Genomic DNA, 27,593 nt, shown 5'->3' on the forward strand with positions numbered 1-27,593 from the left:
TTTCTTTTAATTTTTAAATTTTTTGTGAACATTATTACAAGCTTCTTTATTATATTATTCAACATAAAGTATATTTGTATAAAATAGTATACAAAAAAAAAACAAATAATACAATATCAAATAGCACTTCGATTCTACTTAATAGTCACGTAAAAAAGGGAATGCATCTCTTTGAGTACCCATAACATTTTTATACATATAAGTATTAATATGCAATTTACCGTTTCAAACTATTTTAGAAAATCCATCTCCCAAACCTAACCTGCGGTTTTTCAAAGGGATATCTTTTTGTGTGAAGCATATCCTCTATGATTGTTCATAGCGGATACGTTGCATATGATTTATGCACACCTACTAACGAACCGAAATCAATATTAATGCAAATTAGTATAGTTGTTTTAAATAACAAACATATATGCAGAGCCATTGTTAAAATTGATACCTGCAATATTTTTCCTCGCATTTTATTATTTTAAAGATTTGTATTGTCATCGATTCATTGACTAGATATGATTTATAATATTGGAAGACAACTGTTGATCAACATGAAGCCCCAACGACAAGAGTTTATGTTTCCTTGAATTTAAACATGTCTTATAGTGGGTGACCGTATATTTACTACTTTACTAGAAAAACTCAGTGGTATACTTCTCTTGAAGCACTTAAGCGGCGAGAAATAAATATTGCAGGCATAAGAAGAACGAAAAAGGTGATCAGAAAAAGAATCTGCAGATAACGTAGAAAAAGAAGTACGACATCATAACGACAATTCTTCGAACGAACGTTATCTCAGTAGTTGGCTCTGCAGGGTTTAGCTAATGTTATGGTTTGCTCGTGTATGGGCAATAAGATTCTTTGTTGTATAGTTCATCAATGGTTGTATTCAAAACTGCAAACATCACTGCGACTGTAAAAGAAATACACATGTTAGTAAAATGAATGAATAATATTGAATTACTTTATATTTTAGAGGTTTTAAGTGAACCAGAAAATTAAAATGAATGAAAAATACTTTATATTAAGATGAGAATTTTAAGACCAAAATGTACACATAAATATAATTAATGAAGCAGCTTAAACTCTATGAAAGGATATTGTCACTTTTAGAGAAACTTTCTATATATTTAGCAGTCCCAGACCAGGGACTTCTATATATTTTTGTGTTTTCTGATTTGGACGTTGTAACAATCCGTTTTTACATATAATGTAATTTTATAATCATATAAATAATAAATCTTTTCTTAGTCTTGGTTTCCTATGTTCGTTTCCCCCTATGTTTGTATAACTAAACGTCATTTAACTTTTACTAACCATCATTTCCGCATTCCGTTATTTGTGAACGTATATAGGAATTAAGTAAGTGTTAAACAGTTTATATTTTGAAGAGGAACACTGTACACGCTATCGCCTTTGCTTAGTGTGTTGGATTGGACTGACCATCGCAAAATGCGGTAGAATTGAAGACCGAGGTATGATACTTTCTGGAGCCAGGAGATAAGAACTTTGTCGATTCGAAGGAGATATATACGGAACCCCTTCCGACGATGAAACAGAATAGCCTGAGTTTCGCTCGGGTTAATCTGCAATCGCCAGAACTTGTACCATGCTATCGCTTGGCTGAGTTGTATGACACCTAAATAGCTCCAGATTTCAAAACAATAACAAAAAACAGAGAAGTATAATCGAGATAATAGGTCAACCAAAAGCAAATATATTTTTAATGTTTTTCAAAGTTCTCGCCACGATGTGATCGATATACTTTTGCATACGCTTAATCCAATTTTCAAAGCATTTATTCCATTCCGAATGAGGTATCTTCAAAACATGATTTTTGAACGGTTCGATAGCTTCTTCGGGCAATAAAAATCGTTGACCACGCAGTTTATTCTTCACGGATAGGAACAAAAAGAAGCCATTGGGTGCCAAATCAGGGCTGTACGGCGGATGACCCATCAATTCGATGTTTTGAGTGCTCAAATAGTGTCTTGTTTGAGCCGATGTGTGAGAGCTCGCATTGTCATGATGAAGAACAATCCGGCGTCTCTTGTTTTCCTTATTTCACCGAAGTCTTCTGACAAACAAATGGTTGTGTACCAATCAGAATTTACTATTCTACGATCCTCTAGAGGCACTGTTGCAATATGACCAGTTTTCCCGAAGAAACAGGCCATCATTTTCTTTGAAGTGTTTCGTGCGCGAACAACTTTTGTTGGATTTGGTTCATCTTGGAACACCCATATAGTCGACTGCTGCTTACTTTCGGGCTCATACGAATATATACATGATTCGTCACCTGTCACGATTTTATAAACGCCTTTCGAAGCACCGCGATTGAATTTCTTAGGCATTTCTTTGCACCAATCGACACGAGCCTTTTTTTCACACTTCGCACAGCTAAGTGTTCATGTAAAATCGCATATATGCTGATGGATCTAATGCCTCAAATCTCACAATAGGTAACATGACGGTCTTGCTCAATCATTTCGCATACAGCATCGATGTTTTCTGGCACAACAATCGATTTAGGATGACCTTCACGAAACTCGTCGGACAGCGAACTACAACTACGATTGAATTCACTAAACCAGCGATACACGGTACCTTTTGATGTAGCTTCATCGCGAAAAGTCTAATTAAGTTGATTGATGCACTCTTCTGATAATCCACGTGAAAAATCGTAAAAGATCATCGCACGACAATATTCACGAGTTAGTTCCATTTTTTGCCGAGGCGAAACTTTCAACTAAATATAAAATAAACAAATAGCATCCGTGCGATAAAATGTTCTCAGTACGTATATTGTCAAAAATGTCAAACTTTACGATGGAGCCGTCAGATGAACTCATAGAGTATATTACTCTATGGATGAACTCACATGGCAACAGTGTTGCCAATTCCCGAAATATAAATAATGACCCTAATAAAATATAAGAGATATTCAAGCTTTGAAAAAAACCTTAGTCCGTTAATTCCCAGTACATCTTCACTTCAAGGTGTAAGGCTACCAGAGGTGGTCTGAAGTTGTTGTGAATTAACACAGTTTAGTGGAATTTGGAAAGAAGCTTAACTTAGATAAGCTCATTTCTTAACCGTAGACTATTGGAACAGAGAATCACCAAAATTTGGAAAATCATCAAAATCAATCACACGTTATGGCGTCTGTATTTTGAAATACGCATGAAATAATTTTCATTGACTACCTCGAAAAGAAAGGACCATCAACAGCGACTATTACATAGCGTTATTGGACCGTTTGAAGGACGAAATCGCCGAAGAACGGCCGCATTTGAAGAAAAAGAAAGTGCTGCTTCACGGAAGACAATGCACCGTGTCATAAGCCAGTGAAAACCATGGCAAAAATTCATGAATTGGGCTTCGAATTGCTTTCTCATCCACCTATTCTCCATATCCGGTCCCCAGTGACTATTTCCTGTTCTCAAATCTCAAAAGAATGTTCGCTGGGAAGAAATTTTCGTCAAATGAACAGGTGATCGCCGAAACTGAGGTTTGTTTTCAAGCAAAGGACAAATCGTACTACAAAAATGGTATCGAAAAGTTGGAGGGTTGCTATAATCAGTGTATCATTTCTGTTCCCTCTAAAATAAATGGAACCCAATATATGCATGCACCAAATCCGCAATTATTTTTCCAAATAACGTATCCTGGACATTAGAGCGGTCAGAGAACATAACGTGGTACCGTATGAAATATCAGAACCAATCAAACGCCCTTACAATAGCCTCTGTAATAATGATTGAAACTAACCAATCAAATGCAGTGAAAGGGCTACATCAGCGCCTTCTCTGCTAAGACCGCACAAAACAATTATCCACCTATAAGTCACCTATAAGGTCTCAAAGACATAAATTACACAAAATTGCTCAAATACTAGAAAAAAAAACAATACTTACCGAATACGACGATAACTGTCAATCCAAAGAGCTGAATTTTTTGATTCCTGCTGACCGACTCTGTCAATTCCTTTTGGGTATTCTTTAAATCAACAAGCAAATCTACCACTCTCGCCCACGTTTCAAATTGGGAACCCGTGGTTACGTTGGCGCACTTGATTTCCTCGTTCTGGACGCATCTCAGTCTATTTTGATAGACTTTCCTACCGCCTGGATTCTATAGACCAAAAACATTGTAGTTTTATCAACTTCTAAACCAAAAAAAATAGGGCTGAGGCTACCAAAACTCGCAGATAGCTAAAAATGTTTGCTCGGAACGTGTAATAAAAAAATACCTTTCATGAAATCCCCAGCAAATATCACATTGGCAAAAAAAATTGAAGGTAAACCTTACCAAAAACGCGTTCTTTCAGCCAAATGTTAGGTTTTACCATAAAAAGAGACAAGACAAAAATTACAGACCAAAAAAAAATTGAGACAATAAAAATTGTCTCAACACTTTTTAACACAATCAATTAAAAAAACTGAAAAAGTTATGTTCTTCATAATGTGCATCAATACTTATTGTAATGCAAGTTAAAATATTTTTCTATGTCTGTATAGCTTATATGTACAAAATTTGATAATAATACAATATTATCTCGAAAGAAACTCGGTCCCTCATTGTATGCTCTAGTATAACTTTGAGTGACATCTGCCTCGAATTCAATTGTCCGCGTAACAAGAGAGTATACCTACGCTTTTTTCAAAAGTCTAATAAACGAGATACCACTAAAGCCAGGCACAAAATGGAGCGCAGCTTGGTGAGGCGACGCAGCGTGAGTTATGACGATGGTGTGTGTGGGTTTAAAGAACACAGTTTTGGCTAACGTGCACTCAGCCTTTCATCAGGCATATTGGCTGGCCGCAAAAATCAACTGGAATCAACACTTGGAGTGATCTTCTTAGACCTAAGCAAAGCCTTTGACAAGGTTTGACACGGAGGCTTAGTGGCGAAATGCATCCGATTAGGTCTACTCGATGATCTAACAACTCTTATCAAATCATTTCTGTCAGGACGATCGTTCCAGATGGAGATTAAAGATATTCTCTCTAGCCGGAAAACCAAAATGGATCAGCTGATAGATAATATGTATCATGATACTAAAACCAGGAAAATCACCATATGAAATAAAAACCTATACACCTATCTCAGCGCTACCAGTAATATCTAAGGTTTCTGAAAAACTCCTGTTGAAAAGAATAAAATCGATCATAGAGAAAAACAACCTAATACCTACACATCAGTTCGATTAGATTTATTTTTAGATGTAGCATAAACCTTCGATACGGTATGACTGCCTTGTTCATAAGCTACAGAAAGTTCATAAGTTACCGAAACAACACACTGAACTATTAAAATCTTATTATTATTGCAATCAGGCCATACAGGTACCAATAACAAGAAATAATAATATCATTCCATATAGAATCAGCATAAGTATCTCGGACTGAATATTGATGCAAAACTTCACTGAAAGGAACACGTAAAATCAAAAAAGAAAGAACTAGAGTTATATATATATATATATATATATATAGGAAAATGTATTGGTTAATAGGACGAAAATCATATTTATCAGTACATAACAAATTGCTATTATACAAGCAAGTTTTGAAACATATATGGATATACGGAATTCAATTATGGGGATGTTTCGCGAAAAGTTATATAAACACAAGTTTTCCACAACAAAGTTCTGAGAAGTATTGTAGGTATACCCAGATACTGTTGGTTACACCGAGACTTTCTACGTCTTTTCACGGTATCTAGACTCTCACTCAGGAAATCAACAGAATACAAGGAGACATGAGGACAGAATCCATTCACATGATAATATCGAAATAATACAACTCTTGGACATCAGAACGGCACAGACTCAAAAGAATCAAACCATTTTATCTTGTGTAGTGTAGTGACGTTATTTAATAGAAAAAAAACAGTGTTAATACATAAACATTAATACACCAGAGATTAAGAAGGGCCTTCTAGATACGAGGGTCACTATTTATATTTCGGGAATTGGCAACACTGTTGTCATGCTTGTCCATCTGACGGTTCCATCGCAAAGTTTGACTTTTTTGACGATATACGTACTCAGAACATTCTGTCGCACGGACGCTATTTGTTTATTTTATATTTAGTTGAAAGTTTCGCCTCGGCAAAAAATGGAACTAAATCGTGAACATTGCCGTGCGATGATCTTTTACGATTTTCCAAGTGGATTATCACAAGAGTGCATCAATCAACTTAATCTGGCTTTTGGCGATGAAGCTACATCAAAAAGCACCGTGTATCGCTGGTTTAGTGAATTCAATCGTGGTCGTAGTTCGCTGTCTCACGAGTTTCGTGAATGTCGTCCTAAATCGACTATTGATTGACCAGAAAACATCGATGCTGTGTGCGAAATGATTAAGCAAGACCGTCATGTCACCTATTATGAAATTGAGGCATCCCTAAGCATTAGTTCCACCAGCATATATGCGATTTTATATGAACACTTAGTTGTGCGAAAATTATGTTCGTGTTGAATCCCACACAATTTGACAATAGCTCAAAAAAAGGCTCATGTCCATTGGTTTAAAGAAATGCTTAAGAAATTTAATCAATCGGTGCTTCGAAAGACGTTTATAAAATCGTGACAGGAGACGAATCATGGATATATTCTTATAAGCCCGAAAGTAAGCAGCAGTTGACTGTAAGGGTATTCCAAGATGAACCAAATCCAACAAAAGTTGTTCGCACAAGAAGCACTTCAAAGAAAATGGTTGCCTGTTTCTTCGGGAAAACTAGTCATATTACAACAGTGCCCCTAGAGGATCGTAGAACAGTAAATTCTGATTGGTACACAACCATTAGTTTGCCAGAAGTCTTCGGTGAAATAAGGAAAACAAGAGACGCCGGATTGTTCTTCACCATGACAAATCGAGCTCTCACACATCGGCTCAAACAGGACACTATTTGAACACTCAAAACATCGAATTGATGGGTCATCCGCCGTACAGCCCTCATTTGGCACCCAATGACTTCTTTTTGTTCCCATTCGCGAAGAATAAACTGCGTGGTCAACGATTTTCATCGCCCGAAGAAGCTATTGAAGCGTTCAAAAATCATGTTTTGAAGATACCTCATACCGAATGGAATAAATGCTTTGAAAATTGGTTTAAGCGTAAGCAAATACCGATCATCGTGGCGAGTACCTTGAAAAACAATAAAAATATATTCGCAGCTTAACTATTTGTTTTTTTCCTATTCCCGAAACATAAATAGTGACCCTCGTATATACCTAGATTTAAGTTATTGTAAACCCAAATTGTAGGTTAGTCAGCAAGGACTAGTAACAATGTAATAAATAAATATATAAAAAAAATATTCCGAACATTTGTATGAATTTTTAGCTCTATGCGACTTTTGGTAATCTTGTATGTCTATCTTGACCTGCATATTGGTGGTGTATTACCATATTTTATCGGATTAATAACGTACTTTCCAAAACTCAGCTAAATCCAAGTTGAGTGATTCTTCGCCGTCCACCACACAGCTCATCACCAGGAACTTGTCTTTGGAAAGGCCGCCCAATTGAAATCCCTGCAGAAGGGTAACCTTTATGCCCTCATCCGCGCCAGGATCCAGACGCCCCATACTGGGTTTGACTTTGAATTTCTCTGGCGAAGTGGTCTTCAACTAAACACGTGTACGGTGTTAATAATAAGGAAGGGACGTTTCTTTCGGGAAGTTATTTACCTTAAATACTACCTGTTTGGTGACATCCATATTCCTAACAACCAAGGTGCTGGCCAGCTCATTTTTTTCGCGCACAAACGTGATAAGATCCGATGGATAAACCTTGAGAGGTCCATCTGTAAAGAAATGTTATGTACACTCACACTATTCTAACATTTTCACTTCTATATCACGGTGATATTGATTCCGACCTGTTTCTATCGATTACACGAACGTGTGTATAAATACTAAACCTTATGAATGTAAACACGTTCGTTAAAAATAAACCGTCGCGTGGGACACGCGGATATGAAATAAATTAGATTAATTGGCCGTCGTTTGCGTTACTTACCATCTTCGGGTTCGGAGTAGGGCTGCTGATCACTCATAGGCGAGCCGTCCGAAAAATGAACCTGCAAACGTGAAGAAATTATCGATTACATTTCCTCCTGTCATACAGCGCGCTGGCGGTGTGCCCCCCAGTTCTCTCCCACGCTCTGACTTACCGGGGAGCTTAGAAAACTATTGAGGGGGAAATTAGTGCGAAGATTATGTTACAATACAATTTGTTTAAATCTCGTATAAATTGTTTTGATTATTTACTTTCTAGGCCTATATTTTGAAGCCAATAGTTCATGTAATTTCATTTATAAATTGTGAGAAATAAATTACCTAACTGCCCTCGTTATAGTTTTATATATATGGTAAGTTAAATATCAATTTCAAAATTATTTTATTCATATATTCCCTGTTTTTTTTTACATATTTTAAAGTCTCCTTTTACCAACTTTGGGTTTATCTGGACTGGACCTACTATTTAACGTGGACTCCGAACCACGATCCTCGGCATTAAGCCTACGGACTGGCGAGTGACCAACTTAGAAATCATCCCAGGAGACATCCGGTCTTACTCAGCCTGGTTACTGGCGTGACTGGGATCATTTTCCTTGTCGGATTGTACACTCTTGCCTAGGACAATCACAAATATTAAACAATCACAAACATAAATTTACAACCATGCCCCAGCAGGATTCGAATCCGCGGCTATCGCAACATTAGGAGGACCGTCCTGTTGTCTTTACCACTGCACCACCAAGCAGGCTATTCCCTGTTTTAATATACATGTACAGGCCATTAACAATGAGTACTATCTATGGTCCACCTAAACACAACAACAAGACAGAACAATACCACTTGAAGCTGAATCATGTTTCGATCTATCATCTGATCACTCACCAGTTGTTATAACTCAAGTTAGAATTCAAATATTCTCAACAAAACAAAACCATCATCTTTGCATAACACCAAAACCAACTGGCCATTATTTAAAGAGAAATTAGACAGTTTAATATCTATAAATTTACCTCTCAAAACAGAAAGAAATATATAAATAGCAGCAAAAAACATAACAAAATCTATACAAGAGGCCGCATAGTACGCAACGCCTACAATAGCCCGACATATCAAATGTTGAATTATACTTTATCTATAATTAAACAAAAAATTGCCTAAAAGAGAAAACTGCGAAAAACCTGGCAACAACTCAGAACAGAAAAAAACAAGAGAAAATTCAATAAGGCCACAAAAGAGCTGAAAGAGATAATAAATAAGGAACAAAATCAAGGAATTCAAAACTATTTAGAAAACTTAACACCAACCGACGCAACGGAATATTCTCTCTGGAAAATAACAACAACAAAAGATCTCAACAACATAATCCACCCATTAAAATTAATAACAATTCCTGGACCAGGAATGATAAAGATAAACCGGAAGTTTCTTTAAATATTTAAAGACAGTATTTAATCTGTACCCGTCTGAAATATCCGCAACAGAAGAAAATAACATAGTTGACTTTCTTAACACTCCGTTTCAAATGGATCTGCCACATGAGAAATTTACTGTTAAGGAAGTAAAACAAACAATACATAAAGAAATCAATGATAAAAAAGCTCCTTGTTTTGACCTAATAACTGGAACAATCTTAAAAGAGTTGTCAGCAAAGTGCATCAAATTAATAACATTTCATATTTAATGCCATGTGACTTAATTACTTTTGTAGTACTTGGAAAGTGGCTCAAATTATTATGATTCTTAAACCTGAAAAAAAATCAGAAGACGTCCCCTTTTATCGTCCTATAAGCCTTTTACCTGTGATCTCTAAATTATTCGAAAAATTATACTTAAGAGATTCAAAATAATCGCAGAGAGAATTATTATTCCAGACCATCAATTTGGCTTCCGTAATAAACACGAAACAATAAAACAAATACATATATAGATTAGTTAACCAAATTAACAAAAACTTATTGAAAAAATATTGATCCGCAGCATTTATCGAAATTTCTCAGGCCTTCGACAAGGTGTGGCACACTGGACTGCATGTTAAATTGAAAAAGCTTTTGCCCCATACGCAATTTCAATTGCTGAAATCGTACTTCACAGACAGACATTTTATTGTCAAACAGGGTGACGAATATACTGATCTACACCCAATATATTCGGGTGTTCCGCAGGGCAGTGTTCTTGGCCCATTATTATATCTATTGTATACAACTAACCTACCGACCTCAAGAAACACTACTGTTGCAACATATTATCAGGATACAGCGGTTTTATCATAACACGAGGATCCAATATCAGCCACAAGTAACCTCCAACTTCATCTTAACAAAATCGAATTGTGGTTGAAAGCGTGGCGTATCAAAGCAAATGAGACAAAATCTACCCATGTGACATTCACTCTTTGTAGAAGAACATGTCCCTCAATAAAATTGAATAATCATGAATTTCTGTTAGTTATATAACGCAAACAGCTTGCTGTATAAGTCAATACTTAAGCCCATTTGGACCTATGGTATTCAACTGTGGGGTACTACTAGCAAATCTAACATAGACATCCTCCAGAGGTTCCAAAATAATGTGTTGCGAGTCATCGTCGATGCCCCATATTACGTGTCCAACAAACTGATTCAGCGCTATATCTCCATAGAACCCATAACGAGTGTGATTGGGAGTGTTCTGAAAAGACTATTATATTAATGCATCCCAATGCATTCGCCAAACAGTTAAATGTGCACGATGACAGTGAAGTGCATAGGCTCAAACGCAAACTGCCATACGAACTGTTTAATAGACACATAGAGTGTGATTTAATCTCTAGAATAAGCTAGAATAATTTTTAGAATAAGTTAGGATAGATTTTAAAATAAGTTAGAATAATATCCAGAATAATATTTCGATTATAAGTTGCATTCAGAAAGTGATCTACTACATGTCAGGATAGTTATATTATATAGCTGAAATCATATAATACTTATTACCCACGAGCAGATTGTTGACATTCTAAATTAATAAAAGATATTTGTATTTGTAAATGTTTGTATTATTTCATTTATTATTCCATATTTATGTTTATAACATAAAAGTAAAATATGATCATATATTTGATGCTCTGAAGTTTTATAGTTCTGAAAATAATCTTACTTATGATACTTTTGTTATATGTTCAGTGACGTAGTAATTTACACTTTTTAATACTTTGTTGATTGTTGAAGCTTAAGGGACATTAAATTTAATTAAATACAATTTAAAAAGATTAATAACTGTTAATTCTTGAGGAGATTGAAACGTATGATTATGTATCAAATATATTTCTGATCTTATGTTGATAAAGTTGTCAAAAAAAGTTTTAGAGACATTTCATTTTAAAATTATTCTCCTTATTATGTTCAAAAAGAATTATATGAGATTATGTATGAGAAAGTCGGTTCAATTTTTTATTAAAAATATTTTATTTTTCTGTTGTGTGTTCGATATTTACTCAATAAATTACGCAGTTATTTTATTAAGTATTACAATGGGTAGGCCAGGTAAAGGCCCGTATGAGGAAAAATAGAAATAAAGAAACAATGATTGAAAATAAGGAACGCTTCAGGGTCCACTACCTAACCCACCTGATTTGACAAATGTTTTAATGACAATCATACTAGAACAACAACAAAAAGTTGTTGCTCCCGCCGAGAATCGGACCGGAGACCTTCGCGTGTGAGCTGAACGCATACTATCTACAATATTACTACGAGGTCTGATATAATACAGTTAGTGCTTAAAAAGCAAACTGAAAGGCTTTTGCACTGAACGACTTCCGATTTTAAGTCACATCAAGTCAGCAATAACATTATACCCAAATATCTGTTTATTTTAGATAAAAAATATAACAAAACATTGTACTTTGAAATATGAGCATTTCCCTCCATTTTCCCCCCTTCCCCCGACATATCCTGATCCTGAAAATTCTTGAAAGCAATAGTGATAAGAGGTTATAACTCTAACCTATAAACTATTGTTGCTGTATAATTAACTGTAGTTTTAGATGTACTATAATTTTAAAATGAAATATATTTGATAACATCTTTATTCAATTATTTTATTTAGATTAGAATTTTGTTGTATGTCAAAGTCAAACTGAACTAAAACTCAAAGTTGATAAGGCAACATTGCGACGTTTTGACGTCACAAATTTAGATGACATATGTACAAAATAACTTGGAATAGACTATATCTAAATATTGTAATATATCTCTCTTTCTGATAAAAAAAAATTAGAACGTTACATACAGCAGTAAGTTAAATCTGCTTACAATACTAATGCCGTTGTTTATTTCGTTAATTAACGTTTATAATGGGCTATTTTTTACCATTATAAAGATAATAAAATATAATCTAATAGTGTTTGCTTGAAAATATTCTTACTTACCATCGTTATTGGTTATTGGTATCTTGTTGTCATGTCATAATAAACTATTTATCGTGCAGTAATAAAATTGATACATATAATTAGATTTTTGATAGTAAATACAAAATGCAATAATTATCTTAGTACACGCCAACTTGATATTAATGTCAGTTATAATATAACAGTACTGCGATCAATATTAAACTAACATAATGGGTTGGAGGAGACCTAATTTCGTTTTTTTTCCATATTTTCAAAGCAAATTTAACCGTATAAATTTCAATGATATATGCTATTTCAATCAGTGACTTTCTGTCACTTTTCTGATAAAAATATAATTCCGCCATTATAACTTCTCGAATTTCTGTTATTATGTTGAGAACAATCTTAATGTCAGTTCAATAAAACAGCCAATGCACGTTACCAAAATGTATGACGCATCAAATTTTATTCCTGGTTTACAACGTTTGCCGGCTTTTCTTTTCTATCCTAGTTCCCAACTGGTTTACTGGTTAGTATCTAATTAAGCTCTTCTAAAGCATAACTTTGATAGTTGGTGGTAATTTACTCCTTCGACATAGTAGCGGGTACAACGTGGAGGAGATTCCGTAGCCTTTTGAAATGATGATTCTGATGTGATGGCACCAGGTGAATCGTTTATCGAAAATCAAACCAATATATGTGGCCTTGTCGCGCCAGGGGATTGCAGAATTATCTACTTGGAGCTTATATATTCTTAGGTCTCTTACGATGGAATGCTATGGCTTGGGTTTTTTGGGGGTTAATTTCTAGTCTCTATAATCTTAGCCATTGAACGGCTATGGATAGTTGTCTCTGGAGTATATTCTGCGGCGCAATCCGAGAAATGAGAAACGATGAAGGCAGTGTCATATTGTCGTCGCGTATTGTGCGCTACTACGTTCTTCCTGATTGGAATGTCGGCCATGTAGAAGTTAAAGTTAGAAGAAAAATGGCAGGAGCAAGGGGGAGCCCTGGGGGCTCCGGAGTTGATTGATTTGGTTGATGAAAGCTATTTTTCCATTCTAACTTGGAAGGATCTTTCCGACAAGAATCACCTGAGTAGAATTACCAGGTCTATGGGTAAACCTGCTTTTACAGCTTTATAAATTAATCCTTCGTGCCAAACTTTGTCAAATGCCTTTATGATGTCAAGAAAGACTCAATAAAGCACAAAGGGTTTGTTTCTTCCTCAGTGTCTTTTTGCGTTTGCCGGCTTATACCCCATAATTTTTATCATTAACGATTCCAAGAATTTTGGAGACATGGCCAACCATGGCCGGATTCGGTTGCTTACTCCGGTGTGTCAGATAGCTATCTCTTTTTAACTAAGGTAAAATAAGAAGGAAAAGTTCGCTCCTAATTTGAAACGAATTTAACATCTTTACAAACTGCATTTGGCAGTATAATCGACGTCATCTATGACTGTTTTATTGAAAGGATAATCTAGCCAATGAACATCATTAAAATTTATGACGTCAGCATGTGGTAATGCTACCGGATTACTTAAATTTTTGGTTTACAATGTTTGCCGATTTGTAACCTATAATTATTACCAATTTAGAATTTTGTAGACATTTGACAACAGGATTGACCAGTCATAACGAATTTTGTATCTTTTTAACGAAGGTAAAATGGGTAAAATTGTACGATTTATGACGTCAAAACGTCGCAATAATGCTGCAATATAAAGGTTTAACTTAAATAGGCGAAACCCAGGAAATGTTTTGCGTGGTCCATTCAATGGCGGCTCTGAGACCACTTTTTTGATTGGTTCATTTGAATTGGCTCATTTCTATAACCCGATTGTTTGTTTCAGTTTGTTTACGACGACATTTTTGTGTGTCTGATATAAAGTACGATTAGCATTCTTGTGTCTTAAATATAATCACTATTATTCGATTTTAATGTATCTTCATTCTCAAAAGTTTTGTGTATCCAGTGTATGTGCGGAAATAAAAACCAGACGTAGTTTTCCTTGGAAGAAACACCCCAAGTTAGCAAGATTAAGGATTTGTGTGACTTAGCATAGCTTTTACCTAGTAAGTATACAATTATTTATATAAAGCATTTGTGTTCATATTTATTATTATTTACAGCAATATAACAGAAGAAATTATGAACATATTACCCACACTCTAAATCCAAAATGTGTCCAAATGAAGCAATGGTAAAATTACATTGAAGGTAAATGTAATTATACTACATGAAAAGTTTTTGTTACCCTTTAAAAAGTTGTTAGCAAAGTGCCGTGAATTTAAAACTTAATCATTTTGAAGAGATTCGTTTACTTGAAACGCTTAAGGCTCCTTAACCGAGATAACTTTTTCAACAAGAATGTTAATAAAATACATTAATACAAATTAGTATAATACAATTTGCAAACCAACAAGGTGAGCTTGATTTTATAAACAAGAGATTATCATGCTTGTTTTATTATGTTGTTAATAGCTTAAGCTCTCTTTTTAACTCCTCGATTTTACCATAATAAAAGCACAGCAGTAATTTTGAAATATATCATATGTTTGAATTTTTTGTTGCTGTTCTTTACTTTTTAGTATGTTTTCTCCATTCTGATGTATATCATACATTTTTCTGTTGTGAGGTAAAATATTAACAGACACAGGCTTTCAGCGGTGCTGCTTTGCATTCAGTATGAGGGAACAATAAGATTAAGAAACTTTAATACATCTTATTTGAATTGATAGCACCAAAATATATATAAAAAGGGAAAGAGCTATAGACAATTTTGATTATGTTTCTCACGAGATATGTTATGTTTTGAATTAGATTGCAGCATTTAATTATTTTTTATTTATATTTTATATTTCATAATTTTTTATTTCTATACATTATATATATATATATATTCTTATGTTTCAGCTTTTTGATATATAGTATATTGAATTTATACAGAATGTTATATTAATAAATAGTTTTGAAAAATTACATTTTGGTTTTATTTAAAATTTAATTGGTCAGTAGAATGTGAGGTCAGAGGTTAGTCATGTGATACGTATGACATCGTCGACCAATGAAATGCTTCTCTTATAAAATATTTTCATTACAGGTGCCTGTAAATGGTAATTTAAACTAACCAATGAAATTCAGCGAAATACCGTTCTCAGCGCCTTTCTGCTGAGACCACGCAAAACAATTCTGAAATTATTTGTATTAAGTTAACACTCTATATATTACTCTATGGGCAATACAATCGACATCGCGATGACGTGAGTTCACTGTTATTTTGAAGGGACTATATATGGCGTTGTCATGGGTTCAGGGTATATATTATAGGTGGTACTATAAGACTATATAGTTTTGTAATTATTATGTATTATTTTTGTGTTATTCATTTTGTGATAATTCATTTAAATAAAAAAATTACAAAATACAATTTTCTATTCACTGGAATCTCATATAAAACTGAAAAGTAAAGTGATATTTTTATCTGTATCTTTTATATATATCTACAAATAAAGGTATTATAATAAATATACAAAAGTGTATCAATTTAAGAATTTTACCTTCATTATAATTTTCAAGAAATTGGTAGGTTGATTCGAGTTATTAAATACAGTAACTACTTCTAACCGATGTACTCGTACAATTTCTCGTAATAAGACAACAATATAAACGCAAATTTAACCTAAAACTATAAATATCAACTTATCATGTTCATATTATTTATAAAGCGAAACTACAAATAGTACAAGCTTGAAAATTAAATATTTCAATGAATAGAAACGAAAAAATGCTGAGAACATTATAATTAAAAACAATGTCACGTAAATATTTTTATCACATGATAGTTGGCTTCAAATGTCATTTTCAAACGAATTTCTATCGTAATGCGTATGCTCGCTATAAACCAATCACGATCCATTTAGCTCTAATTTTCGTGTCGTCAACAAAAAAAAGCCAAAGTCCGCGTTATACCAGGGATGCTTCAAAACTTTTACAGACATTTTTTTTATACATAATACTCTGGTGTGGATCAGAAGGCCTTATAAAAATATCACATACTTTTCAAACAAGAATAACCACTCTGTCCTAAAATTTAACCATTTCGCTATGAAAAACACTTTGTTATGAAAATGTTTGCTAGTTGAAAAGTTTTAAGTGCTATACTGCTATACCAACTTTCTTCGATGTTATTCAATTACAATTAATTGATCAATATCGATATTGTAAAAGCGAGTTTTTTTTGTTTATATTTTCTTAGTATTTTTTTGTTATAAAGCACAGACAAAGAGATATTTCATTCAAGAAAATCGTAAATCCTTCCGAATATCTGCGATACTTAGAATTCCATCTGTTAGCTCGATATTTTAGATCTTTTAATTTTAGGTTTTTTAACAAGATTTGAACGATAACGTAAAGGAACTGGATGGGATTGCCGCTTCTTTTTAATTGTAGAATTTGTCGCCTCTTCGAATACTTAGCAACATAAATAATTACCATGAATGGCAAGATTATTGATGTTTCTTTGGGTTTGTATTTGCCAGATGTGATAACGCGACGCTAAGGTTCGCTACCTTTTTCATATTCAGTTTATTTTACTGTGTTTTGTGCCGCCCAAGCTGAGTTTCATCAAATGGTGAGTTTGTTCACAAAGTATTCCAGTTTTCTCTTTTTAATTCCCATTTATTATTTATTAAATCTCCATTTTCTATTTATTAGTCATCATTTATTATATTATAATTCTCTATTTGTTATTCTCTATTCATGGTCCTCTACTTATTTATTTATCCATTTATCGTTATCTATGTTATTCTACTCTATTTTATTATTTCTTCGAATCCTTATTTATTCCCCATAATTCTTATCTCTTAATTCTATTCCCCTTAATAATGGCAAATCAATGATAATAGTTTCATGAGTTACTGATGTGTAGTTATGATCTATCCATAATTTGAAGAATACATAAACGCCATCGAAAGTGGTTTCTGCTGTTTCTTGGTGGCATTGTATCTAGCATGTGGCCATAGCTTTTTCACTTATGTACATTGCATCATAGCTGGAGCTGGAGAAGCGCGTGCGCATCAACAGATTTTAGCTTTACCCTAGCGAGCACCATTAACCCTTAATGGCAGGATTTCGTACGTCTGATTCCCTTGATCTCATTGCACGTCCAATATTGTTAGTATTAGATAGGATATAAGCTGATACGCCGTGCGTTACTTTCCCTTCCTACCAAGTACACATGCCGTACTTCACCCTAGCATAGTTTACCATTGCTATCAGTTACCATTATTGTCAGTTTTATAATGAATGTCCGTCAAGGTTATTGACTACTATGGATTAATATTATTGTTAACTATTCTGGTCATTGTTATAGCCTACCACTGTCATCGTCTTTTATTGAGAATTATCAACATAATTATTTACCCGCACATTTAGCTGTCAGTACCGTTATATTTCAATCTTATCTGACATTACAATTATCTACCGTAATAATTACCAATCCCTATTATATTTAAGTATATTTTTAATTTCACCCTTGTCACTGGAAACTGGTTGCTCAGGTATGTTTTCAACATAGAGAAACTCTATAGTTTCCGTTTCTCTATGGATCACAAAACATTGAAATATCTGAGTATCTGTCTGTATATTTTGTGATCAAGATCTCGCAGGTTCATTTGCTTTATTTATTTTGCCATTTATTGAGTAAGTCGTTGTCACTCTGTCCTAAAATGTAACAATTTCCACACGTTGCTACGCAAAGGTGTGCTAATTCAAAAGCCTTAAAATGATATGCATTTATACCAACTTTCTTCAATGTTACTCAAATGCAATTAATTGATCAATGTCGCTATTGGAACCATGATTATCATCAATCCATAGTCAGCGCTCGAAGAGAGTCTACTTCTCAACCAATGCGCTGCAACTGGAGCAGCAGGACACTTTTTGCTAAATTACCAAAACGAGACAGTCAAAATTGCACTTTTTATGTGACACAGAAAACTGCATCATGTATGTATATTTTTTTTAAGGTAATATGTTCAATTAGTTTACATTTTTAAATACCGTTCTTTAGTTTTTGGACTTCTAAGATTTGTTAATTTCAAAGAACTCTTTATTGTACATGATATTGCATTAAAATGTATTTAATTGTTTATGTAATTATAAATAAAAGATAAAACAACTGGTCTTTTTTTAAACTCGCTAAGACCTTGAACTTTGTTCCAATAATAATCTACAAAATATACATTAATTTCAATGACAAATATCGTATAAAATATATCGTGGTTACAGTTATTTTAGTCAGGAAGGCTGTGGACGGGGTTTGAATTATTTAAAAAATTCCTCATAAGTTTGATATTAATTCTATGCATCTTTCTCTCATATTGTTTATAACGCGAATTGGAACCTTAGTCCCAAATATTTAGTTTGATAAAATTTTGACAAAAAGAGTTTTTTTCTAAACTATCTGCAATATATCATTTAAAGGATATCCATTAGGCAACCGGTTGAACACGCGGAATAATTTTAGTTTTTTTAAATCGTGTCGTGTTATAAATTTATATTTACTCAGCAAAGATTCGACATAGCTCTCGCCTCGAATTTTACGATGTGGAAGAAAATACACTTTATCGATTGCTGGAAACCGAAGTCGATATTTAAGTAAGTGGATTTTTTTACTATTCTCTGTTTCTAATTATTTTGTTGATAAATATAGGCATACATAAAATATAATATGGGTTGATGATATAAGAGGTTAAATTTTAGGTACAATAACAAATATGTATTTCTAATTTATTCGAGTTTTTATTTGCTAATAAATCCTTAAGCAAACAAAAACGTTATCTTAATAAGTAAAGATAGAAAATTATTTAGTACTGTTATTTAATATTTGTATTTTGTTCACCTGATCAACAAATAGAACTGGTCAAAGATTAGTTTTTTTTGTTATATTATCCGTGCATGAGGGGACGTAATTAGTAGATAAATAGATAAAGTTTATAATAAAACACGTTTTTATTAAATATTTTTTAAGTTTTATATGGACATTATTACAAGCTTCTTTACAATATAAAGTATATTTGTATAAAATAGTATCCAAAGAGGAAAAACAAAAGTTAAACAAACAATTCAATGCCAAATGGCACTTCGACCCTATTTAATATAGAATAGTCATATAAAAAAAGTATGCAAGTGTGGCGCTCTTTGAGAACCCGGCTATCCATAACATTAATAAAAATAGCTTTTATGTATAAGTATCAATATACAATTCACCTACTCACAGCAATAGTTCTATATACAATTTGCAGATTTGAACGATTTTAGAAAATCCATCACCCAAACACAACTTGCGGTTGTTCAAAGGGGTATATTTTTTGTGTATATATCCTCTATGATTGTTCATAGCGTCTATGTTGCATATGATGAAACTAACTAACCGAAAACCAATCTTAATTTTTAAAGAAGGGAAGATGGTTTGTTTTACAAGATAAATTTATCTTTAAAAAAAGCAGAGCCAATGATTTGTTAAAACTGCTGCCTGCAATATTTTTTCTGCATTTTATTATTTTAATTATTTGTATTGTCATCGATTCATTGACTAGATATGATTTATATATACAGTATTGGAAGACAATTCTTGATGATCATAAAAAGAAGTGCCCTAACAAGAGGGTGTATTTTTTTATATTTAAAAACTTTTAAGCCTTATATTTGGCAACATTATATTTACTAATAAACAACTCAGTGGTATAATTCGCTTCAAGGATTTAATGGACGAGAAATAAATATCACAGGCACAAGAAGGAAGAAAAAGGTGTTCAGAAAAAGAATCTGCAGATAACGTAGAAAAAGAAGTACAACATCATAACGACGATTCTTCGAACAAACGTTATCTCAGTAGTTGGCTCTGCAAGGTTTAGCTAATTTTCTAGTCCGTTCGCATTTAGGCAATAAGGTTCTTTGCTTGATAATTTCCGAAAGGATTTATTGAAAAATGCGAACATCATTGCCACTGCAAAAGAAATATATGTGTTAGTAAATGAACAAATACAATAAACAATATTGTGTCTATGTTCCACTTCAAGGTTTGAAATCGACGAAGACAATTAAAATGAACAAAAAATATAAATATATTGACTTTTCCATCTCACATCTTGGTATTTTTGAGGGGTCATAATGTACATATAAATAATAATGAATGATCATTGGGTTAACACCTCCATCAAGAGATATCGCTGCTTCTATGCTTTCTAGATATTTTTAAGTAGAACAATTTCTATCCAGTTTTTTTTTGACCCATTTTTTCCGCGCTTCTCTATTGTTGACTTTTTTTCTTATTCTATGTGCCAACAAATCATGTATTGCTTCGCCTCACCATCATGGTGTAATCTTCCAATTTTCTACTGGTATCCATTCTACTCTTATATTTGTAATTACTTTGTGATACCATTTCAATACTTGCCTTTTCCACTATTTTCTACTGTTTAACCTAACTTATTAGTTCATTTTTGTTTTGCATTCATTCTATACTTCCCCTGTTGGCCCCACATATGATTTGGAAACTTTCATTCCTTCTATGTTTGGTTTTCTTCGATTTGTTTTGTTATTGCCAGTGTCTCTACATCATATGTTATTATGGATCCTATTACTGCTTTAAATATCTTTATTTTTGTCCTTTCCGATAAATACTTTATAACGATTCTTTGTTCGCATACAATGCAGCTTTGTTTTTATAATTTCATAATGAATACTCCATTATCCTTCAATATTTATACTTTTACTATTCACTAGATTTTGAACAGCCCAGTTAAGTGTAGAAATGTAACACGTTGATAAAATGATAGAATTCCAAAATGAAAAATAAAAAAAATCATTTTAAAATACCAGAAACCATCGCAAGAGAATAACATTGCTCAGATGGCGAAAAATTATTTCAAAAATTGGAGCAAAGGTTTGGTTGCAAAATTATTTTTTAGGATATAGCTCATTTTCAACTTGGAGATTGATTGCAAAAAAAAAACAAGAATCCCCGAATAAATAGAACAGAAAATCCTTGTCGTTCCATTATTTATAACTATAATAATAATTATAATTTATTTGTAAAAATGGGTTAACGGGAATGACTATAACGAGGGCGAACTCTTATTAAGTAGGCCATAGTAATCATTTAACCTATACTGTCTTTTTTAAATAATCAGAACCTATTTCCTTGAATAAAGCAACAATCACTTAAAGATATGTTATGTATTAGAAAATATAACTATGACGAAAGAATAACCAAAGCTTCAAAGCCTAGGTAAAACAGAATATATTAAGCATGATAGCAAATAGATAACAGTAGAAATTTAGCTAATGAAGGCAGGCTATTTACAATTTTATTAATGTCTTCTAGTAATTTCTCCTGATGAAAAATATTGTGAGATGGTTCAATATCTTGACCATTCCATATTCGTTATAAGTTGTTGCATATGGAGAAATAGCGTCAACAATGTAGATTATAAAATGTAGGCCTCTATTAAATAAGTTATTATTTTTATTAATTCAGCTTTATGTAACACAAATACTGAACAAAAATCAATACATACCAAGCACGGCGGTAATTATCAATCCAAAAAGTTGGATTTTTTGATTTCTATTGATCAACCTGGCCAATTCCTTTTGCGATTCCTGTACTTCGTCGAGCGAAGACAACAATTTGGACAGTTGCGTACTTTCCTCTGAATCCGATAAAGTGTCTCCCACTACCTTGCCGTTTTTGGTCGTTTCGACGATCTGAACGCATCGTATCACGTTCTGATATACTTTCCTATCCTACTGATCAAGAACATTACTTCGTGGTTCGCTATTTTATCCGATTAGTGATACGTACTGACCAAAACGGGGGCAGTCTAAAAGAACTACCTAACGTGGCCGCCTCTTCGTTGTCCACCACACAGCTGATCACCAGAAACTTGTCTTTGGCCGAGCCATCTAATTGAAATCCTTGTTGCAGGGTAACCTTTACGGTATTATCCGTGCCAGGGCGCAGAACCCCCGCTCTGGGTTCGACTAAGAATTTCCCTGGCGAAGTTGTTTTCAACTAAATACATGGGTGACGTTAATAACATGAAAGAGCCGTTTGTAGGTTATTTACCTTATACACTACATGTTGGTCGTTAGGATTTTGAAGCCTCAAGGTGCCGACCAACCCGTTTCCCTCTCGTACAAACGTAATAGCGCGCGGTGGATGAACCTTGACAGGTCCATCTGAAAAGAAATGTTTCGTCAATCGAGCCAATGATCAATCGAACAAGACGATGTAACGTTCACAAAGGGTGATTAAAATACGTTTAAAAACGTTATGCTATGGATTTTTACTTCTATATTGCGATGATATTGATTCAAACGAGTTCCTATCGATTATATAAACGTATACACGTCACCCTAGGGTACATGCAGGTGCTTAAATTAAAATAATTGGCTAAAATTCGCATTACTTGCCTTCTTGAGGTTCAGGAGGGAGCTGAGTATCACCCTTAGACGAACTCTCCGAAAAATGAACCTGTAAACGTGAACAAATTACTTATTCCATTTCCCCCTCTCGCACAGCGCGCATTGTTTCTGCATTTCCCTCTTGGGCTCCACAATAAAACTGTTCTAACAAAAAAACAACTGTTCTTCGATATGCGATTCTTTTTTGCCTTAGCTTAGCATGATTCTAAACTGTTACACTAATATTAACTCGACTCCTACAGGAATAGTGACCAAAACAAAATGGGCGCCATTCTAATATCTAACGATAGTTTTATACAAGGGATCCCAAAAGAAAATTTGTGTTTAGTGGATTTATTAAAAATAAAATAGGCAACTTAGATCGAACCAATCAATTATTAAAGTACTTTACATTACATACTTTTCTGGATAAACTTAGATAGGCAAATTTTGTTTCTTTCAATGCTTTGCAGGTCTGTTATCATTTAAGTGGCGAACCATCGTTTCTGTAAAATTCCAACCACACACACAATCCTTCCCCAAAAATAGGGCTACCGATTGACATAGTCATAGCCAGTCTCTTGAATTAATTGCGTCCAACCAAAATAGATATAAACTTTCTTTTGAGATACCTGTATATTTGAAAACAAACTAAAAGATTCAATTGAGTGTACACCTGCAAATTGTAACAAACGAATCAGAAAAATTGCTGTTTTCAGTGATGAATTGCATTTCTCATTTCTAACTCACTTCAGTGCCGGTTACATTAAAATGTGCTGACACCACTCCCCAGTCTTTTATTTTGATTCCGGGTTATGATGCTAAGCCCAAGTCTCAAAATATACTCATAAGCTCAAGCTTATGAAAGCTTAAAAATGATTAAAAATCGCTTTAAAATGTATTTTTATTCCTTTGCTTTGCTAATTCGGACACACTTTGGGCGTGGCGCAATTTGATATTAATTATCGGCAGAGTAAATAAAAGTATATTAGCCAAATTCAACGTCCAAACATGATAACGGTTACCATGGTAACTTGAGTAGGAACGAATAAATCAACCGAAAACCCTAGAAATTATGGAACTTCCCGATAGGTATATATAAAACTTTTGTTTTCGATTTGTTGTTGAATAAGGACTTCAAGTCAATCCGAACTTTGAGGATATGACTACGGCTGTGTAATAAGATACATAGATTCTACCAAATTACTAGATTAATTGGCATTCTGGCACTAGAATTGATATGAGACCGAAAAATAATGATTAACATTATATATAACAATAATCAGTTATATTTGTAGATGTCATTGATTTTTAGACAATTTCCATTAGTTTCATTCATTACTTATTTATTTAAAGGATACTTTATTCGAAAGAGTTAAAATTAATGTTATTGCTTTATTACCATTTTACCAAATAAAATTACTTTGGTGAGGTTTTAAGGTGGTGTAATGGCATAATTAACTATTATAAAACAATCATTTAATTTAAAGTTCAGTGTTGTCGTTTATTTTTTAAATTAACCTTTATAATGAGCAATATTTAACCAATATAAAAAGCATAACATAGAGTCCAAGTCTTTATTTCCAAATATGCTTGTTGTCGGCATGTCATAATAACTTATTTCTTGTGCACTATTAAAATTAATAAATATAACTGGATTTTTGGTAGTAAATATGACAAGATGAACATTGTATTAATACATATGAATTTGTTATTAATTTTAATTATACTATGATAAAAACAGTACTAAAAGTAATATTTAATCAACATAATGATAAATCTTACCTAAATAATTCGAAATAGTTTATGACCAATGTTTAGTTCCATAATGATGTCAAGAGATGAAATATGTTACCTCAATATATTTAAGTATTTCATCACTCAACACTATAAACACCATAGTTTGTTTTCCTTTTTCAACTTTTTATTTGGACTCAAAATGAAAAACATTACCCTTTTATTCATATTAAGAATGGTCTATAAACTAATACATTTCAAATATGCTATACTGCAGCATTGTTGAATAAATATTACTAGAGATATGACTTTTTTCGAAATTACTTTTTCCCAATCTAATGTAATTGAATAAGATTTTAAGATATAACAGTTCCACCACTACACACACCAATTAAACAGATTACACCAGAAATACCATGCAACAAATACATACATACCTTTTTACTATAAATATTATTGGATTCAACTGCTGGTTTTTTCTCCGGTATGAAGTTGAAGACATAAGGATTATTACCACCCCAAGATTTTAAAATATCTTCAGATGGTACAACTGTATTTATATCTTTCTTTGTAACAAACTTGATTTTTTCAATTGCTTCTTCTGGTAACCATGATTTGATAACCTTAAAGGCAGCTACAAATATTTATACCAGGTCCATTTCATTGTTTTATATATACATTTTTATTGATACTATTTTTATTTAAAATTACTCACCACTTAATATCCAGGGCATTTCAAAAATTATTATTAGGTTCAAAAAAAATGGATAGTATTCCTTAAATAGGCCTATTAAATATTTCATTAAATCCATATCTATATTTGACAATCCACAACCATCCATATCGAAAAACAAGGTAATAGGTTCCCCTTCTGTTAATCTGGTTTTTTATAATAAGATAAAATAGATTTAGGTGTCAAGAAAATAATTCCAACAAACCTTTCAGCTCTCTCCATCCAGTAAATTACACACTTTCTCAGTTCATCCTGATTTATACTGCCTTTATATAATTTTCCTCGAAAAACTAATAATGTACTACCCATTATATCTTTACCATATGTGAAAAAACAACCCTTTATTATTAAGTCCATTTTTATGTTATTTTCATTTATATCTACAAAAAAATAAGCTTATCTTGATGCTTATTAGCTTTTAACCATATTTCATACCATTGACCTTGAATTCTTTTCTCCACAACAAAGAAGTGAACATCATTTTGGAAGCCTTTGGAACGCTTTGTTTCTGATGGGCCAAAAATCGTTGCAACCAATGATCACTTCTTTTAACCCTTTCTAAATCTTTTGGGTGTATTGCTGGAAATATTAGACACATGTTGGTGTAAATTGTTTAAAATAATAACAAAAACGAAAAAACTTACTGTCAGTTCCCTTCGCTTCAAGTTCCTCTAAAAATACAGTCCGTAGTTCGTCAACTAAGCTTTGGGGTACGTCTTTAACAGACATTTTTTCAAGACACCTATTTAAATGTCACAAAAAATATCCATAAACCGAACTTAATACACACAAGTTTTAAAATAATGGCGTTACGCAAAAGGTAACAACCACTTATTTTTTTTTAATCAATTCCAAAGTTCAATTTTATTTTCCACTATAACTTGAAAACTAACCCTGATCTGTTTTTTTATCTATAAGATAAACATTGAAAAAGACACCTGTCACTAGAATTTTATTTGACAACAGGCGTTTGCCTATATCAACACTAATTTCAAGAGGTTCGTCTTATTGGGACTAGATGGAAGCAGTAGCTCCATGGATGGTTATTAAATACCAAATGTAATTTTTATTTCCAAATATAAGTATGTAGATAAGCCGATTAACGCTGTTATTTATAAATTACAAACATGATAATGATTTCAATATTAAACTTCAACCTTTATTGATGTTGGCATATCAATTCATCCATAATTAGTTATTTTGAATTAAATAGAAAGTGCTATATTTTATATAAAAAATCGCGGTTTTCACGGTCTCACCTTGCATTGAAGATCAAGACCGTTTGTTGACCTTATTACCTATATAATTACAAAAATTATTTCCACTAATTCTATGTTATCTTAAAATGTTTTTCAGTATCATAGGGATTGGAGTTGTTCTATATGGGTGTGCTTTTACTTTATTAACTTTAATATTTGATTGCGATGTTCGTTTAGGATTGTTACAGATATTTGGGAAATCACCCAGTAAGTAATATATCACATTATTTAATACCAATTTTCTAAAAACATTTTTTTAAGAGCGTTTAAAAGGAAAGGTAGTTTTTATAACTGGTGCCTCTAGTGGTATTGGAGAACACACTGCCTATGCATTAGCCAAACATGGCGTAAAATTAATTCTAACTGCCCGAAGAAATAATGAATTACAAAGAGTAAAACAAGAATGCATCGGTATAACTATATCCATTTCAATACTCTTTTTACTAACGGTTTGAATTTTAGCTATATCCAGAGGTCAACTGGAAGACAACGATGTTCTGGTAATTCCAATGGATCTTTTGGATATTTCGTCACATAAAATGCACTTTCAACATGCTGTCAGACATTTTGGTACAGTTGATATATTAGTTAATAATGCTGGTAGATCTCAAAGAGCTTTATGGGATACAACAGAACTAACTGTTGATAAGCAATTGTTTGATCTCAATGTTTTTTCTGTTGTGAATCTCACCAGAGTGGCATTAGAGCATTTTAACCAGAAAGGAGAGGGACATGTTGTAGTGGTTAGCAGTATTGCTGGTGTTGTTGGAGCACCTTTTTCAGGAACTTACACAGGCAGTAAACATGCTATTCAAGTAAATTATATTAATGTAAGTGATGAATATATCTATCTGTCATAAATAACTTGATTTTAGGGCTATTTTAATTCTTTAAGACTAGAGAAAATGGGACAAAATATCGACGTGACTTTGTTATGTCCAGGACCAACATTTACCTCATTTTTATCTGAAGCTTTTACTGATAAAGACGGTGAAGT

At 33.1% G+C, this 27,593-nt stretch overlaps 2 protein-coding genes and 1 long non-coding RNA gene across 6 annotated transcripts in view; 1 reads left to right on the forward strand and 2 right to left on the reverse strand.

The window, feature by feature from the left end:
• LOC143203418 (motile sperm domain-containing protein 2) lies at positions 1–26,319 on the reverse strand. 4 transcript variants are annotated; one of them, XR_013007329.1, is made up of 11 exons: positions 25,982–26,288; positions 25,773–25,916; positions 25,543–25,717; positions 25,320–25,483; positions 25,042–25,238; positions 22,877–22,937; positions 22,530–22,642; positions 22,266–22,475; positions 21,982–22,207; positions 19,733–20,408; positions 19,409–19,687 (listed from the first exon to the last, which is right to left on the reverse strand). XR_013007329.1 is itself a non-coding variant. In XM_076415540.1 (10 exons), exons 1-10 carry the CDS (start codon positions 26,064–26,066, stop codon positions 822–824), a joined length of 1,443 nt encoding a protein of 480 aa, XP_076271655.1. In that variant the 5' UTR covers positions 26,067–26,319; the 3' UTR covers positions 1–821. The 4 variants fall into 4 exon arrangements, 3 of the variants coding, with proteins under 3 accessions (XP_076271655.1, XP_076271654.1, XP_076271656.1); XM_076415540.1 differs by lacking the exons at positions 19,409–19,687; positions 19,733–20,408; positions 21,982–22,207; ... (1 more) ...; positions 22,530–22,642; positions 22,877–22,937 and adding exons at positions 1–907; positions 3,912–4,128; positions 7,438–7,635; positions 7,696–7,811; positions 8,027–8,087 and having other exon boundaries at positions 25,982–26,319; XM_076415539.1 differs by having other exon boundaries at positions 19,409–20,408.
• LOC143203427 (uncharacterized) lies at positions 15,747–16,094 on the reverse strand. Its single transcript, XR_013007332.1, has 2 exons — positions 15,958–16,094; positions 15,747–15,900 (listed from the first exon to the last, which is right to left on the reverse strand). It is a non-coding gene; the product is annotated as an uncharacterized LOC143203427 (long non-coding RNA).
• Positions 18,676–27,593, forward strand: part of LOC143203420 (dehydrogenase/reductase SDR family member 7) — a 9,650-nt gene continuing 732 nt past the window's right edge. The window contains exons 1-5 of the mRNA XM_076415542.1: positions 18,676–19,057; positions 26,694–26,803; positions 26,858–27,007; positions 27,059–27,411; positions 27,472–27,591. Coding sequence (XP_076271657.1) covers positions 19,005–19,057; positions 26,694–26,803; positions 26,858–27,007; positions 27,059–27,411; positions 27,472–27,591 — 786 coding nt within the window. The 5' untranslated portion in view covers positions 18,676–19,004. The remainder of the gene's footprint in view (positions 19,058–26,693; positions 26,804–26,857; positions 27,008–27,058; positions 27,412–27,471; positions 27,592–27,593) is intronic.

This window comes from Rhynchophorus ferrugineus, unplaced genomic scaffold (assembly GCF_030347505.1).
Source record: "Rhynchophorus ferrugineus isolate W39M unplaced genomic scaffold, kcgeb_rfMv2 rfM10, whole genome shotgun sequence".
NCBI lineage: Eukaryota > Metazoa > Arthropoda > Insecta > Coleoptera > Curculionidae > Rhynchophorus > Rhynchophorus ferrugineus.

Excerpts from the sequence above, each read along its gene's own strand:
- LOC143203418 (XM_076415539.1), bottom strand. The coding sequence starts at position 26,066 with ATGTCTGTTAAAGACGTACCCCAAAGCTTAGTTGACGAACTACGGACT. Across the intron at positions 22,476-22,529 it reads ACCAACATGTAGTGTATAAG|TTGAAAACAACTTCGCCAGG; the intron begins GTAAATAACCTA and ends CCATGTATTTAG. Across the intron at positions 22,208-22,265 it reads GACTGCCCCCGTTTTGGTCA|GATAGGAAAGTATATCAGAA; the intron begins GTACGTATCACT and ends CTTGATCAGTAG.